This window comes from Sparus aurata, chromosome 19, assembly GCF_900880675.1.
Source record: "Sparus aurata chromosome 19, fSpaAur1.1, whole genome shotgun sequence".
Classification (NCBI taxonomy): Eukaryota; Metazoa; Chordata; class Actinopteri; order Spariformes; family Sparidae; genus Sparus; species Sparus aurata.
In genome coordinates this window covers 14,715,945-14,734,039 of record NC_044205.1, presented here as the reverse complement: position 1 = coordinate 14,734,039, position 18,095 = coordinate 14,715,945, and the positions used below count along the sequence as shown (strand labels likewise).

The window sequence follows — 18,095 nt, the reverse complement described above, 5'->3', positions numbered from 1 at the left end:
ACACAACAGTGTCATTAAATCAAGTTAACATATCTGTTATTATGTTGTTGAAGGTTCTCAGTCATCCAGGTCATGGTAATTCTAAGTGCTACATTGCAGGCAGCTGGACTTGTTTCCATTGTTGCATCTGTTCTTTTAGTACTGCAAGATCACAATAGCTGTAACTGCAGAAACAAAAGCAGGGAAGAAAATGTAGAAGACAGACGGTAAAGAAAAATAAAATGTAATCAGTAATAGTAGAAGTGTTGCATGATATCCAAACTCTGTACAGTTACCATTAATAGACATGTATGTCCCTGTGTTGTTATGAACTATCTCCATCACTAAACACATGTAATGACTTTTGTTTGTCGTTAGCGCCTTCTTTATGTCTGACAAATTGTTACAGACCCAATCACACATACATGTACATATAATTTGTATCAGACATTCTGTTAATGTAACTTGCAAACTGTGATTTGTTGCTCATTTCTGTACACGCAACATCTATTGCATTTCTGTCCGTCCTGGAAAGAGGGATCCCATCCCTCTCTGTGGCTCCTCCTGGTGTTTCTTTCATTGTTTTTTTTACCCTGTTAAAAGCGTCTTTTTTTTTCCCATCAACATTGCAAGTTTTTCCTCACTCGAATCGAGGGTCTAAGGACAGAGGATGTTGTTCATTGTACAGATTGTAAAGCCCACTGAGGCACTGTGATTGTGATTTTGGGCTATATAAATACAATTTGATTTGATTTGATCACACACAATGACAACTTCTACATAATATTGTTAAGTTTCAATATTCACTTTGCAAATGTCTCTACCTTTATTCCATTTCTATGCATGTTTAAAAAATGCTTAATGAAAGTAACAGCTGTTGATATCTCACTGATGGGAAAGAATAAGAAAAAGGCTCGAAGAAAAGAAAGAGGCAAAGAGAGCTGCCACGAAAAATGAATGGAGTTGTGCCAGTGTGGTGATGTAGAGCAGAGGGAGGAGACTTCTGACTGCAAGGAGAGTATGTTAGTGTTAATAATAGTATTCGAAACACATTTATTGTTAGATTATAAGACAAGCACTTCAATAAAATGGAGTGGAAGCACTGCTGGGTGTAAATGGTGATCACGCACAGGTTCTCTTTGAAAACTTCTCTGCTTATTCCATTTTGTGAAGGGTTCATTGCAAGAGTGAAATATACAGTAGCATTGATTAAATATATGAAATGCATATGATTTGTGTAGGAAAATGACTTGATTCTATATTTTAATATTGATTTAAAATGACCTGCTTTAGTGAAAGCATTAAGACAAGTATTATTTGTGGTGTGAAAAACGTTGATCTAGGTTTAAAGCTGCTGTAAGTGTTGCTCATGTTGCTGCATGAGTGAGGGGAGGAAAGACATGGGTTACTGACCAAGTTCCTTGGATGTGGATCAATGATTATTAAGCTGATTAATCAGTACTTTTAAAAAACTTGTTATCAGTTTATAGATGCCTCATGAATGTCTTAGAATTGTTGATAATAGCATTGCAAACACATTTGAGTTTAACTAACTCAAATGAATATGTACATGAATATGTACTTACTCACCTGAAAATAGACAAACCTGGCTACATCATTATCACACAGAGTTAATGAGATTTTATCGCTAACAGCTTTGTCTTATCTTTAAAGGTCAGGTCCGTGGGTGCAGTAACACAATGTATGATAAATTGAAAAAAAAAAAAAAGTTTGGAGGGACATATACGACCTTGTGTTCACTTAATAGGTAGCTGCACCAACAAGCTGATATTCAAAAAACTTGGTGTATCCCGTCGAGCTACACACTGAATCCCCCAGAGCTGTGAAAATGAGAATTTCCCGAAGGAGATCAATAAGCTATCAGGTTCATTTTTTCATCGCTTACACCAGAAACCTCAACAACTTGAATGCAAACCGCGCAGTGGTTTTTCTCTGAGGAGCGTTCCGTTTAATGTTGCTGACTGACAACAATCTCCACCAAGTAATATCAGTAGCGCGGACATCCACAGGGGACAAACTCACAGTGGTAATAACCAACACACACAAGTGCGAACACACTCTCACACATTCCCATATGTAACGACATTGAATTGAATGAATACTTTAAAATGCTTACTATATTTGGTCCATCAGCCAGAGTACCTTATGACATGCACACACACACACATCCACACACACACACACACAGACACCAGCATCAACACAAACACCAATTTAATATATGCTGGATTGGCAATTCTTCTTTAAAGACATGGAGCCAGAGCAATAATACATATTAGATCTGCTGGAAGCTCTCAGTGCATTAATGTGTATACGTGTTGTGTTTGTGTGTGGTGCCTTTGTATGTGGTGCCTGAAGCCCACCCTTCAGCGTCAAGCATTTCAGAGAGCAGATGAGATAAGAAAGAAGAATAAATATACGGCAAACAGAGAGCAAGACATATACGGGGGGGGGGGGGGGGTGTGAAGCAAACAGAGAAGGTTACGAAATAAACAGAAAAAAAACATAAACAGAAATAATAAAAAAGAAAGATAAGACATTTGCGTGGATGTTTGTGGAACTGCATTGAGTGCACGTCACATTGCATGATTAAACTCCCTTTTGGTGCTTATGGGCTTGTGTTTTTTTTAAAGATAGTTCTGCTTTTTTGAATAATGAACGTGTGTCCATGAGTTGCAAGACCCTAATTTGACGTAGTGCAACTCATGTACTTTTTTGCTCTTTCTAGAAAGATCCTTGTTTTCTGGGAATTTCTTCTTCTTCTTTTTTATAGCCGTGGATTTATGCGGCGTATGCTCTCACAGCTAAAATATGAAGTAATAAAGACACTGACATCCTCTCCTATAACTCACCTGACATGCCTATATTTCACTCCCATCGTTAACACGTTTAATGTGTCATGTTGAACTGAAATGCACACAATGGCAGTAACAAAACCATTTGCAAATTGTTCACTATACCATGTGCTGAGTGCTTCCTTTTGTGTATGGATAATGGTCTCCCTTGTAGGCTCTTCCTATTGACTGATGTCTAATTTAGGCTGGAAAGAGCAAAGGCAGGCAAAAATAGTCTGAGCTGCGAGAACCTGCTTGAAACACTAGCTTGTAATCAGACATGTGATGTGCAGCATATTAAAGCAGCTTCATGTAACAATCTGCAGCAATTTACACTTTTTTTATCACTTTTTTTTATTGGCAGGTGTGAGTGGATTGTAACATGAAGTGAAAAATGAGATCTACACTATCTCTTTTGGTTGCCTATACAAACTTGCTGATGATTTGTGCAAATTGTTTATTGCTGCTGGACTGTGGATTTCTTTGTGGAGGACTTGGATTTTCCATAGTCCAAAGAATAAGGCTTTATGCACATTCTCAAGTGTCTTGCCTCAGTGGCTCTCTCCACATCGCTAACAGAGAGCATCATCAGCTAAGGTTATATTAGAAATGAAATTCGCAAACATAAACTTTGAAGCAACACATCACAGAAGTTCCACAGAACCCCTTTAAAACACCAGCATCCTTTTCACTGAGACAGGCAAACAGCCCTTTTTTTAATTTGCAAAACTCCTCAACTCCTATATATCTGTTCTATGTCCAACACTGACATAAATTGAGACATTTATAAAAGTATCATTCTGTAATTTAAGAGAAACCATTATGTGAATGTGTGAGAAAAAGTCATGTAGTGCTTCAACGACTATTGCTGTGATACCAATGACACAAAAACTCTTTGAAGGGTAGGATGGTATTAAGTTAAATTAAATTAAGCTGCAGTATTAATTATGTTCCAAGCCTTTTCTTTTCTTTCTCATGTATTATGGATTTAAAAGAAAAAGTTAATTAAGGACAAACGTGATAGAGATGAATGAAAATTGGAACAGGTTGTTAAACAAACACACAGATTTCATTCAGCATGTTCTCTTAGAAAGAACGGTTCACAGGCTTTCACAAAATACACAACGTTATTTAATGACAATCCAGTCGCTATGTCAGTGAAGAGACTTAGGATTCATATGAAAGTTTTCATCTTGGATGCTTGGCTGAGTTAGTTGAATGAGTTATTGACATTCTGATTTTCTCCATCTGTAAATCTCCATATTGCCTCTCTTTTCCTTAACAGTGCACCATTGTTACTGACAGTGTTTGATTTTTACCTCCAATTAAGTGCACCTGGCACTGCCTACTTAAAAGAGGTCGCATTGTGTCAGTCACATAGCCCACATGCTGAAGAAGACATAAGCCTACACATTTGTGCTTATTATTCTTCTGCGCTACAGACAAATAAATGCACGGCAAATGAGGACTTCACAGGACTGCATTTACCTTTAAGCGTGAACCAGCTTACCTCTCTCAAAGCACAGAGCAGCCCATACCATTTGATCTTTCGCTCTGCCTTGAAACCGAGTGCTAATTTCAGCTTCTAGACACTGCAAGAACATAACAAAGATTCCCCAAGAATGAAAAATATGACAATGTGTAAATTGGTTTGAAGGAAAGCATCGGAGCATCTCTCTTCGAAACATTGCTTGGTCGGTAATATTCTTGTATGACTGGAAACGCTAATTGATCCAGGCCCATGTCAGGAGAAGATACAAAATCCCTTCAGAAGATGCACTTGAGTTTTATTCAAGTTGGTACCAGAAGCGAAAATATACTCCTGCTTGATACTCAAAAAATATCCTTAACTTTTCTTGCACTATTAAAAGTGTCTTGTTAATTATTTCAGGTGTTTCAGATGAATGCATTGTTCTTCAGGTAAGTTCCATGATTTATGTCTCTGGTTGTATTAAAACAGAATTTGTGCACTCTGCCCAACACCTGGCAGACTGGGAGCAGAGAGTATTTAACATACTGGGAGAAAAATGACCAGCAGGCATGTACAGCTCACTTTATGGCAAAGCCAATATGCACACACATACACACACACACATGCAAACACGCAAACACACGCATATTGACTGAGAAAGAGACACAGTAGTGGAAAGCAAGTACATGATTATAATTTTGAGAAAACTGTTTTTTCCTCGAGTATATCGGGTTTCTGCTACTTCTCCCTCAATTCAGAGGCAAATATTTTACTTTTTACACAACTACATGTATTTATCAAGATACTTAACTATCCTCCAATTTAATAAAAGCCCTTTTGGTGGTAGAGCCTTTGCCCACAGAGCTCTAATTCTTTGGAATAACCTATGACTATACATCTTGGATGCAAGGTGCTGAGATTTTCAAATCCAGACTGGACACTTATCACTTATCTTATCTGGACACTTATCATACATGATTTAGAAGTTTTTTTTTACCTTGAGTATATTTTGACACACACACACACACACACACACACACACACACGCACACGCACGCACACACACACACACACACACACACACACACACAGACGGTAATAAGTTTGTGTGACGTTGCAGGAGAGAAAAACGGAGCACAATGAGAAAAAGAAGAAAAAACAAAAAAAGGAAGAAAGTAAAAACGCAAAAGCGCAACAAAGGAGAAAAAAAAAAGAGATACTGCCCTTGCAAACACCTTATTACTCCAACTTAATGTACTGTAAAGTGTTATATTCGTTCCCTTCGACACCGGCACCTGTGTGGCTATGAGCTGTAAGTACTGCACTCAGGTAGACAGACATGGAGCCGGATAAGACGCATGACTCTGTCAACACAACATATGACAGCATTATCTTGGGCAATGACGCATTACCACGGCAACAGCAACCAGAGCGCACACCTTATTGGATGTAAATGATGCGGGCCTCTCTGTGACAGATCACACTTTGTGCTCTATTTCTTGTACAGTCTCTCTCACTAAACACCACTTTGTTACAAAAAAACCCTCACCTATCTGCCTACCAACACACACATATGCACTCACATACGCCTGCTATTTCCCATTAGCGAACCTTCTACCACCACTGCAGATGTCATCAGTGTCTCCTGTTCTAACTCATCTGAAAAACAAGTAGAAAGCTTCCAGGCTAATTCCATTCGTTAATTTGCTGTTCTATATAAAACTTTACACGTCAACCTCAAATGCCTCTTATCAACTGAGTGAACACCCTCAGATCCGCTGCCTATAATAGTTGGGAGCCAAAAGTTGCCTGCAACCTTGAGGGGAGGCGGATTCTCATCAGTGCATTTAAAGCAGGGAAAGACGGAGAGGATAATTTAACGTTAATTAGCATCTCGTCTACGGGGGGTAAGAAAAAGAAGGGAAAAGAAAGGCGGACACTGGGGTGATGGGGAGAGCAAGAGAGTCGCCTGAGGACCCTGGTGATAGTCATCCTTTCTCTTGTCTTCGATATATTAGTTCTTGTTCTCGCTCTGCCCCCGACTCGCTTCTTGCCGCAAGTGCTTTCACAAATTAATGACACTGTAACCAGAACATTAGTCAGGTAATGAAAGACATGGCACAATCGGGCAGAGTGGGGGCACAATAGGCTAATAAAAAGGGATAATACATGAAATATAAAGGGATATCAAAATTGATAATGACATAATCGCAAACAGTAAAAAATCCAACGACAAGCTCCTTGATCAGCATATTATCTTTTTCTTCATCAGCAGTAAAACAACTAAAACTAGAGAAGTTGTGAATTCTGGCAGTTTAAAAGCCGATGCCAAATGTGCATTTCTGGCTTTACAAAGTGTATTAACAAACAAGAATATTTAAATAATGGGGAATAATTTAAGGTTTGTTGAAACTGAATTGCTCCCTTTGATTTATTTGAAGTCACATCCGAAGGAGCTTTGCAGGTCATAATGGTGAAGTGAAGCATTTAAAACATATCCGAGGCTGGGAGCTAACCATCATTTTTAACTTGAAATTTGACGGTGGTAAAAAGTCAATTAGTATGAACGGGACAGAAAGGTTGAATGCAGGCTTTAAGAACGAATGAGCAGATAAAAGCTAAATATAGCATAAATTGTTTGGAAAGTAGTAAAGAATAATACTACTACTAATAATAAGAGATACAAAATATAGTGTGTGTGTGTGTGTGTGGTCATGGTTGCATACTTACACGTGCATGTTTGACAGTGTTGATAGGTGTGTGTGTGAGAGTGTGTGTCAACCTGCACTCATTGGCAAATCCTTGCCCAGTTGGTATCAGATGCTGCAGTGATTTTACCTGCTCTTCACTCATAGGGCTCTTTTTATAGATTTTAGCTGAGGCTCAACTCAAATTATACTCCTTTTACCTCAGAGACAGCAGCTGCTACCACTTAAATGGCTTTATGGCATAAACTATGACAGCCTAGTGAGCACATTGAGTTTTTTTGTGTGTTATGTCAAAAATGTAGCTAGTGGAGCAGTTATGAGAAGTGGATGTGTATGCATGCCTCAAGATATTCTTGTAATAAGAATAGGAGCAAGTTGAAGAAAAGGTTTTTGGAATTCTTTCTGTCCTCCACATTCTGTCCCATGTTAAAAATCTGAAAATTGCTCAAAAATACAATGATGTGCAGTGTAGAATGAATGATGATAAAGAAAAAATGGAAATAATCTTTGTGAACGTTTCAAAATTTGAATGGAGTTTCTATGTGAATATATGAAGGACTGGTAATAAATTGAAAATGAGTGGGTTTAAAGTGTTTTCTAATTGACCTCCATTATAAGCAAAATTTGTAAGCTGTATACCAGCGATCCTCAATAGGCGGCCCCTATTCACTTTCGTTTTCAGAGCAGTTCGCGTATTCACATTTTGCCGGTGGTAAAAGATTGAAAATGGCGTGTTTCCAAGTAAACTGCTATTACAAAGTGGACAGTGAAAATCCGCGAATCAGAGAAGTTGGGATTTAAAATTTGCATTCATTCTCCCTCTGACCAGGACAAGACCCACATATTTTACAGTGCAGCAGTAACAAAGGCCAGACGTAGTTTAAGTAGTTCTACCCCATTTCGTCATGTAATATCAATCACGCAAACGTTGTAACGGACGGGGAGTTTCTCCCGGCAAATATCCTTTCACTCACGGTGCCAAAATGTTTATCATCCTTGTTAAAACTCAACTCCATTTAATCAAAGAACAAATGACGTGAATTAACCCACAACCATCTTACATATCATCTTATTCACAAACACATTCACGAACCATAATTACACCAACACCAGCAGAATACCCAAGAGTCATTGCGCCACAGTCCACAAGGGGCGTTACAATATGCCAGGAGAAGCTGTGATGAAGATTTCCAATTTGAAACGGCATTATGAGACGAAGCATAGGAATTTTGAAGAGACATTTCCTCAAAATTCAGAGATAAGCACAACAACAATAAATGCACTGAAATCATCATATCAAGCTGCAAGCAGGATGCTTGTCACATTTATGTCACAATGAAATAAAATAATGCATGACTGAAGTGATGGACACAATGTTTGAAGGCAAACAAAAAGAGGAAATATTCAACTATGTATTTTAATTTATGTTAAAATGGAAATTACATTTTATTTTAGTTCGTATTTTGTTGTTTAGAATGAAAAGGACATTTTGTTTTGAATATTACAGTATTATTGCATGTGGCCTGACCGACCTCAATACATGGACCTTTGAGTCATTGAAAAAAATCTTTGTGGCCCTTTAAGATTTGTATTTGAGTACCCCTGCTGTATACTATAAGTTTTGATGGGATTTAAAAGATGAATCACACCTGAAATATAAGATGTGGAACTATTTGAAGTTGAGTTTCTAGCGGAAAGGTTTTTGGAAGATTTAATTGAATGGGAAAAAAATGCCAGAAAAACACTGAATATTTCTGAAAGTATGAATACTGATGGAAGTCACGGCCAATATGTCCTAATTGAGCTGAATGTTTTACTGTTTGAATGAGGTGTGTACATTGAAAAAATGTGAAAGGACTTAAGGTCTCAAAAACGTGGCTGAATTCATAATCAAATATAAAACAACAACAAGGTAAGAGGTGTCACATGAAGGCCACACTGTAGATGAGTCAGGAACTGCATATTTTCCAATAAAACATAATTAGGAACAGACCGTCCAGCCGTTTCAGCCGGATGTCAGCTAGACATGTTCACAGCAGTGCACCGTTATTGCTACCCGTTATTTTTGCACAGAGATACAGGGGCTTAGGAGAGAGAGAAACATGGCAATGGTTTGCTGCTGCCTCTTTTGTAAAGGTTAATGATGAACATCAAAAACCAAAAGGAAGAGAAAAAAATAAACAAGTGGTTAACCAGCGCTGCAGAGTAAAGTCATTAGGGTGTAATGCAAGACCTGTGTGTGTGAGTAGGTGTGGAATATAACGGAGACTTTCTGTGACTTGTGAGGCAATAATTGAGTCCAGAAGTGCCCAAGGAATGGACTGTAACATTGCCACGCATACACACAGCCTCATTATCCTGAGCTGCACTCCTCTCTCATCTCTGGCTACCCTTGTTTCTTCCTCTGCACCATTGTCCATCCCTCTCTCTCCTCCTTTGGCTCTTATACCAAAGAAACATTTTTAAATCTTGTTTGCGGTAACAGTTGCTTTGAACCTTTCTTTAACCACACTTCATGAGCCATTTACAAAACATGCTGTTTGGACATGAGTCAGGTAGTTTGGTGCGTTTCATTTATCTGCCAGTGTGGAATATATCAAAAAACGAAACAAAGTCATATAACTTTTGTGCCATACGACGCCTGGAGGTGGATGGTTGCTCTCACCTCCAATCTTCTCCATACAGTGTCCTTCTGTATATATAACATGCTTGTCAGATGCTGATACCAGGATCAGAAGTCTATTGTTGGCCACACCATAATCCTTTTGTTCAACTTCCTCGGGGTCTCCTCCCGGAGGGACATGCCAGGAACACCTCCCGAGGGAGGCGTCCCGGGGGCATCCGAAACAGATGCCCGAGCCACCTCAGCTGGCTCCTCTCGATGTGGAGGAGCAGCGGCTCTACTCTGAGCTCCTCCCGGGTGACAGAGCTCTTCACCCTATCTCTAAGGGAGCGCCCTGCCACCCTGCGGAGGAAACTCATTTCGGCCGCTTGTATCCGGGATCTTATTCTTTCGGTCATGACCCAGAGTTCATGGCCATAGGTGAGGGTCGGAACGTAGATTGACTGGTAAATCGAGAGCTTCGCCTTTCGGCTCAGCTCTCTCTTCACCACGACAGACCGATACAAAGACCGCATTACTGCGGCCGCTGCACCGATCCGTCTGTCAATCTCACGCTCCGTCCTTCCCTCACTCGTGAACAAGACCCCAAGATACTTAAACTCCTCCACTTGAGGCAGGAACTCTCCTCCCACCTGGAGGGAGCAGGCCACCTTTTTCCGGTCGAGAACCATGGCCTCGGATTTGGAGGTGCTGATTCTCATCCCAGCCGCTTCACACTCGGCTGCAAACCGCCCCAGGGCATGCTGGAGGTCCCGGCTCGAAGGAGCCAACAAGACCACGTCATCCGCGAAAAGCAGAGACGAGATCCATTGGCTCCCGAACCAGATCCCCTCCGGCCCGTGGCTGCGCCTAGAAATTCTGTCCATAAAAGTAATGAACAGAACCGGTGACAAAGGGCAGCCCTGCCGGAGTCCAACATGCACTGGGAACAGGTCTGACTTACTGCCGGCAATGCGAACCAGGCTCCTGCTCCGGCAGTACAGGGACCGCACGGCCCTTAACAGAGGCCCCCGACCCCGTACTCCCGGAGCACCCCCCACAGTATGCCACGAGGGACACGGTCGAATGCCTTCTCCAAGTCCACAAAACACATGTGGACTGGTTGGGCAAACTCCCATGAACCCTCGAGCACCCTGCGGAGGGTATAGAGCTGGTCCAGTGTTCCACGGCCAGGACGAAAACCGCATTGTTCCTCCTGGATCCGAGGTTCGACTATCGGCCGAATTCTCCTCTCCAGTACCCTGGAATAGACTTTCCCGGGGAGGCTGAGGAGTGTGATCCCCCGATAGTTGGAGCACACCCTCCGGTCCCCCTTTTTAAATAGGGGGACCACCACCCCGGTCTGCCAGTCCAGAGGCACTGTCCCCGACTGCCACGCGATGCTGTAGAGACGTGTCAGCCAAGACAGCCCCACAACATCCAGAGACTTGAGGTACTCAGGGCGGATCTCATCCACCCCCGGTGCTTTGCCACTGAGGAGCTTACGGACTACCTCAGTGACTTCGGCTTGGGTGATGGATGGGTCAACCTCTGAGTCCCCAGCCTCTGCTTCCTCAATGGAAGGCGTGTCAGTGGGATTGAGGAGATCCTCGAAGTATTCCTTCCACCGCCCGACGATGTCCCCAGTCGAGGTCAACAGCTCCCCACCTCCACTGTAAACAGTGTTGGTGGAGGACTGTTTCCCCCTCCTGAGGCGCCGGATGGTTTGCCAGAATTTCTTCGAGGCTGACCGGTAGTCCTTCTCCATGGCCTCCCCGAACTCTTCCCAGACCCGAGTTTTTGCTTCCGAGACTGCCCGTGCTGCCGCACGCTTGGCCTGCTGGTACCCGTCAGCTGCCTCAGGAGTCCCCCGGGCCAGCCAGGCCCGGTAGGACTCCTTCTTCAGCTTGACGGCAACCCTTACTTCCGGGGTCCACCACCGGGTTCGGGGATTGCCGCCGCGACAGGCACCGGAGACCTTACGGCCACAGCTCCGGACAGCCGCGTCAACAATGGAGGTGGAGAACATGGTCCATTCGGACTCTATGTCCCCAGCCTCCCTCGGGATCTGGTCAAAGCTCTCCCGGAGGTGGGAGTTAAAGATCTCCCTGGCAGAGGGTTCTGTCAAACGTTCCCAGCAGACCCTCACGATACGTTTGGGCCTGCCAGGTCTGTCCAGCTTCCTCCCCCGCCAGCGGATCCAACTCACCACCAGGTGGTGATCAGTTGACAGCTCAGCCCCTCTCTTCACCCGAGTGTCCAAGACATACGGCCGGAGGTCAGATGACACGACCACAAAGTCGATCATTGATCTCCGGCCTAGGGTGTCCTGGTGCCACGTGCACATATGGACACCCTTATGCTTGAACATGGTGTTCGTTATGGACAAACTGTGACTAGCACAGAAGTCCAGTAACAAAACACCACTCGGGTTCAGATCGGGGAGGCCGTTCCTCCCAATCACACCCCTCCAGGTAACACTGTCATCGCCCACGTGGGCGTTGAAGTCCCCCAGGAGAACGACGGAGTCCCCGGTTGGAGCACTCTCCAGTACCCCTCCCAGGGACTCCAAGAAGGCCGGGTACTCTGCACCGCTGTTCGGCCCATAAGCCGAGACAACGGTGAGAGCCCTATCCCCGACCCGAAGGCGCAGGGAGACGACCCTCTCATCCACCGGGGAGAACTCCAACACATGGCGGCTGAGCTGGGGGGCTATAAGCAAGCCTACACCAGCTCGCCGCCTCTCGCCGCGGGCAACTCCAGAGTGGAAGAGAGTCCAGCCTCTCTCAAGGAGTTGGGTTCCAGAGCCCAGGCTGTGCGTGGAGGTGAGACCGACTATTTCTAGTCGGTACCGCTCAACCTCCCGCACCAGCTCAGGCTCTTTCCCCCCCAGTGAGGTGACATTCCATGTCCCCATGGCTAGAGTCACCATCCGGGGATCGGGCCGCCGGGGCCCCCGCCCAGGACCGCCACCCATATCCCTCTGCACCGGCCCCTTCTGAACCCTCCCGCGAGTGGTGAGCCCACGGGAGGGCGGGCCCACGTTGCTCGTTCGGGCTGCGCCCGGCCGGGTCCCGTGGGCAGAGACCCGGCCACCAGGCGCTCGCCTGCAAGCCCCAACCCCGGGCCTGGCTCCAGGGTGGGGCCCCGGTGACGCCGATCCGGGCGACGTGCACGTCCTTGGTAGTATAACTTTCATCAGGGGCGAGTGAACCGATCTTAGTCTGACCCGTCACCTAGGACCTGTTTGCCTTGGGAGACCCTACCAGGGGCATTAAGCCCCGGACAACATAGCTCCTCGGATCATTCAGGTGCTCAAACCCCTCCACCACGATAAGGTGCCGGTTCAAGGAGGAGCATATTTACCAGTTACATAAAAACTTTTTAAATGGCTGAACAAAAATTACATTATGACTTAACCTCAGATTGTCTATTTGCTAACAGGAATGGAAAGCTTTCCTTAGCAGAGAGAAACAGGCTAAATCTGCAGCACTATTATCAATATTATTTTAGGCTGATCAGGTTATCATGATGTGGATTGTGAGGCTAAATCTGCAATTGGCCAACTATTTCAGGTGGCATTCTCTTCTCTCCTGCTATCGGAGTTTTAGTGCTTTAAAAATCCCTGTTTCTACGGGAAATAACAACACAAACCTCAGAGCTAGTTATATACACAATGGAAAGAGCAAGTTGCTCTTACCTGGTTGCTAACAAGCTAGCAGTTTTGCCCTTAACTGTAGAAATCTAGCAAAATGAATACAAGGACTCGCCACCACACATGCAAACGTTCAACCAACGCAAGGAGCACCAACGCTGCATTCTGTACTTTGCACCATCCAAGACAATTGTGAAACAAGCCAGTGTTTTTTATGAGTTTGGTGTTACTTTTGATTTGAGTAATAAATCATTTTGAATGACTGAGTACATGTTTGGAATAACAGTTATGTTGTTAGTCAACAATGCTAAACCCTGTCAATAAGTTAAACTTTTACCATATGTGTAACTTAAGGTCTCACACTTACCAAATGATGAGTTTATGTCATTATCATGTTATTATGGACTTAATTGCACTTTTTAAGGAACAGTTCACTGGATTAATGAAGTCATTAATTTGATGGAAACATTTCTCTCTCCATTAGTCTGGATGCTATAAATGATTCTATCAATCGCTGCAGGCAAGACTGAGAAGTAAAGAGGGAAAACAACATGTATTTTTACGAGTTACCAAAAGCTCTGTGAGTCAAAGTTAGTGTGTGCACATTATGGGAATAGATTTGGCAGCATCTGTGTGAGTGAGAAAGAAATTGGAAAGAAACTGGTGTTTCAGTAGTTTTACTTAGTAAGGAAACACACTATGTTGGATGTCCCCAACTTTTACACATGTGGGTTAAAGTGAAGTGCAGAACAGTGAGTCTATAATGCTGTCGGACAGATCAGACTTTGATTTCATGAACATGACATAATGTGCATTTCCTACTGAAAAAAGGAAGCAAACTACTCTTTCCTTTCACATCAGACATTATGGACCTTACTGTCCTGACTGACTCTTTATCCTGCTCCTTTTTGGTCCTGAGTACGTGTGTCAGGGAATAAGAGATGTGTGTGTGTTTTCTATCTGGGTCTGCATCTGCGCAAGGGCTTGTTTGTGCGAACCTTGTGCCATTGGTTGTTTACAGGTTGTTTACGCTGAGAGGAATGATGCTAAATCATTAGTGAAGGGTGCTAATTCTCCTCTAAAAGCTGTGATTCCAACACTAATGGCAAGAGTGTTCAACTGGGTGAGTGAGAAGACAGGGGGAGAGAGATTGGGCAGGCAAAAAAAACGAGCTTGATAAAAGGAAGGCAAGATAAATACTATGAGATAATGTTGGTGGTAAAAAATGGGAGAAAGGCATAGATGGAGACTTGAAATAGTGAATGGGATGAGAGAGAGAAAAAGGGGAGAGCAGGAGAGGTAAGTGGGGAGTAAGGAGATAATGGATAGATATAATGGATAAACGTGGATACAGAATGTGATGGGAGGAAGTGGAGATAGGAAGAGATGTGATGGAAGAAGGACAGAAGATGGGGTTTCGCATCTCTTAGAGTGTTTTGATGCATGCATCAGCATCAAGCTCCTCCATTATTTTTTTCCCACCCATCTCGTGAATGAACTAATGTTGGCTGGAGACGAGCTCAGTGCGTGTGCTTGTGTTTTGCGGCCCCAGGACGTGTTTGAGTGAAAGAGAGGTGATAAAAAAAAAAGATAAAAAAGGATAGAATATGTGATGGAGGTGAGAAGGAGGTCAGACAATTAGAACAATTACTGCCCATGTTCCAAATTAGGGGTGTCACTGGTGGCAGAATATAATTCCCATTTAACGGTTCGTTTAGCTCTAAAATGCCAGCCCTAGTGTAATAGATGAGATCTGCATGGGAAAAAAGAGGTGGGAGTGGAAGGGTAGCAAGTGTGCATCTGTGTGTGTATAGCTGTATGTGTGTGTGTGTGTGTCTGTGCGTGTGTGCACCTTTGGTTCACAGTGAAAATGCTGTTGACAGTGTAATTTGATGAAAGCTGACAGCTAATTTATGAAGCATATTTTTGGGTAAATGATTTTTCCCCGTCCTACTTCCTCAGTCATTCTAAACTGGTAATTGGATTTCCCTAACTTGCAAGGTAGTGAATTGGGAGTAAACTAGTTAATGAAAGACTGACGGGCGTTTGTGTGTGTGTTCACATAACAGCATTTTAAGTTTGAATGTGAAAAAAAGGAGCGCACTAATAAAGTGACTGGATTTTGTGTGCGTGTGGATAAACGCACACACTGTTTGTACGTGTAGGTGCCATTTTTTGGTGCAGTGGAGGTTAATGGCAAAGTTTCGGACCGCTGCACTAATACCCAACTAATACTAAGCACCTATTGCTTTATTCCTACTCAGTCAATCAAGGACCATGGACACACACAAACACACGCACGCGCATACACACACACACACACACACACACACACACACCCACACACGTAACAACCCCCCAAATCCCCTCTCCCTCCCTCACCCTCTTTCTATCTCCTCTCACTCACTTTAATTGCCAGGACTGTCTTGTCTTTATGAAGCTCTCCCCAAGGTGGGTCTTTGTGTGCATGTGTCTACAAGTGTGTGTATTATGTGTGTGTGTGTGAGTTGGCCAGAGGAAAAAAGAGGAAAATGACAAGAAACGGTTCTGACAATGACAGCAAGCTTGTTATTCTCAAAGTGAAAAACACACAGCACCATGAATAATACTACACACAGGCACAAGCATACGAATACAAAGTTGTCTCCCTAAAACAAGATATTAGACTAAACACTAAGCGTTGGCAAAGACTGAGTGAAACAAGAGTAAAACACAGCTGCAAGCCCTCCTCTCTACTGCATAGAAAAAAAAAACTATTCAAAACTGTGTTGAAACTTCACTAAACCCAACCATAATGCAAATCAAACGTATCTAATCCAGGGCAAACCTGACACAACTCGACCATTTTGTAAGCCAGCCTAACTAATCCAAACCAAACTGACACAAAACCCAACCAGGCATTGCTCAAGTACATTACAGCCAAAAAGACTGGGTCCAAACAAATCTAATGCAAATGAATGTAATCCAAGTTAATCTACTCAGAATGAGCCCAGCCAGGCCACAACTCATTTCCAATGGTGTGTTTCAAAATTGTCATCAGTAGTTCTAGCGCTGGGTAAAGACAGAATGAAGGCAGCAGTTCAAACAAGCAGATGGGTGACAAATTAAAGAGGAAAACCAATACATGGCGTCAACCTAAGGTGTTTGGTCCCACAAAGCCACCAGAACAGCTTTAAAGCTCCTTGGTGTTAGGGAAATTGCCATGACCACACATTATGTGTCGTGAAAAGTAAGTATAAACGCTGGCAAAATTAAAACCAAGAAATATACACTGAATAAAATGACATGATTTGATTTAAAAAAGAAAGCAAGATAAAATGAGTCAATCCCTGACAATTACATTGTGTAGCCTTAACTAACATTTATGAGATGGAGGCAATGGTTTGGGGAAAATAAGTAGTAAGCACATTAATTGTTGACTCAGCAACACTGAAACATATCAGCAGAATTCTAGAAGGTACCTGTCAGGTTGGAACTGGCTGTCTTTCGGCATACGAGCCATAGACTTGTTCTTGTGAATCCAAACATAATCAAATCTGCACTTTCCTGGCAAGGTGCTAATTCACATTACTTAAGAAAACAAGCACCAACTCAACCAATGTATAATGAACATTACCTCATGCAGAGTACATGAAATTATTAAAAACAGTGCATCCAAACACGACTCTACAAATCCTGTTCTCTCTCCTCTCGACAGACAGCAGGAGATGGAGGAGAGCATTCTGTTAATAAGAATTTCTCGTCAACTTCTGACTATGTGACAAAAAGAACATCCTGCCTGTGTCAGTGGTGCGTACTTTTGTCTGAGTCAGTGGTGAATAAAGATACCATCCTCAGCCTTTACCTGGAGTGTTGAGCAGTCTGGACATGCGACAGCTGTAGGCGATTTGCTGCTCACATTTTTCTGCACTGGTGGTGATGGCTGTCACCTGGAAACACAAGCAGGGATATGTGTTTTCACTTTATCTTATTCCACCAGACAGGTTCATTCCATGTAAAAAATTATCGGGCAACAGAATGAGGCAAAGTGTGTGGTAATGTTTTAATTTAGCTGATTTAGAGGAGCTGAAAATGGAACAAGTGATCCATACAAATTATAATGGAACATAATTACAGGAAGGATGTGCCAGTCAGACTCTGTCGTCTCTTGGAACAGTAGTCTTACGCACACTGAAGGTAAATCTGCTGTCACTGCTCACTGGAGCGTGGAAACCAGTAAAGTTCACGCACTGACTGAGAGTGGTTAATACAATAGATAACCACTTATCAGAAGATATGTAGTAACATCACAGCAAACAAATGGCAAACAAAAGGTAAAACACTTGTTATGATAGATTATCATTTTGCATTTAGAGGAATAAGGAGTGCATAGTATGACGATCATATCAAAAGTCCTTATTGGTTTGTAGCATGAATATTCCCATAATGCCAGACTTCAATTACTGTGTGTATTTATAGCCATCACAAGATCCAGAGAGAAGTGACCACATCACTCTCATTGATAAAGACAGCGGAAACTTAAAAAAAAGAAAGAGGAAAGACTTTCATTTCAAATCCAATTTTTTTCTTCACCTGGATACAGAAAAACCCCAAACCCAGTTTGGTGAGATTCCTTACTCATACTCACCTGAGTTTGAAAAGAAATAGAGGGAATCTTTGATCAGCAAACAACCAAGAAGGCAGCCTGACTCAGGGGAAAACACTGGCCCAGTGGAGCGGGCATAGGTGTCAGACAAATGGCTACAAGTTTCAACCAACAATTGTGTTGGAAAAAGGTCTTGTTGAGGACCTTAAGTGCACAGTCGAGTTAGTCCTGTGTGGATAT

At 42.8% G+C, this 18,095-nt stretch overlaps 1 protein-coding gene across 1 annotated transcript in view; it reads right to left on the bottom strand.

Annotated features, from left to right (window-relative positions):
- The window catches only part of cntnap2a (contactin associated protein 2a), a 328,136-nt gene that overhangs the window by 89,692 nt on the left and 220,349 nt on the right, over positions 1 to 18,095 (bottom strand). The window contains exon 15 of the mRNA XM_030397660.1: positions 17,115 to 17,199. Coding sequence (XP_030253520.1) covers positions 17,115 to 17,199 — 85 coding nt within the window. The remainder of the gene's footprint in view (positions 1 to 17,114; positions 17,200 to 18,095) is intronic.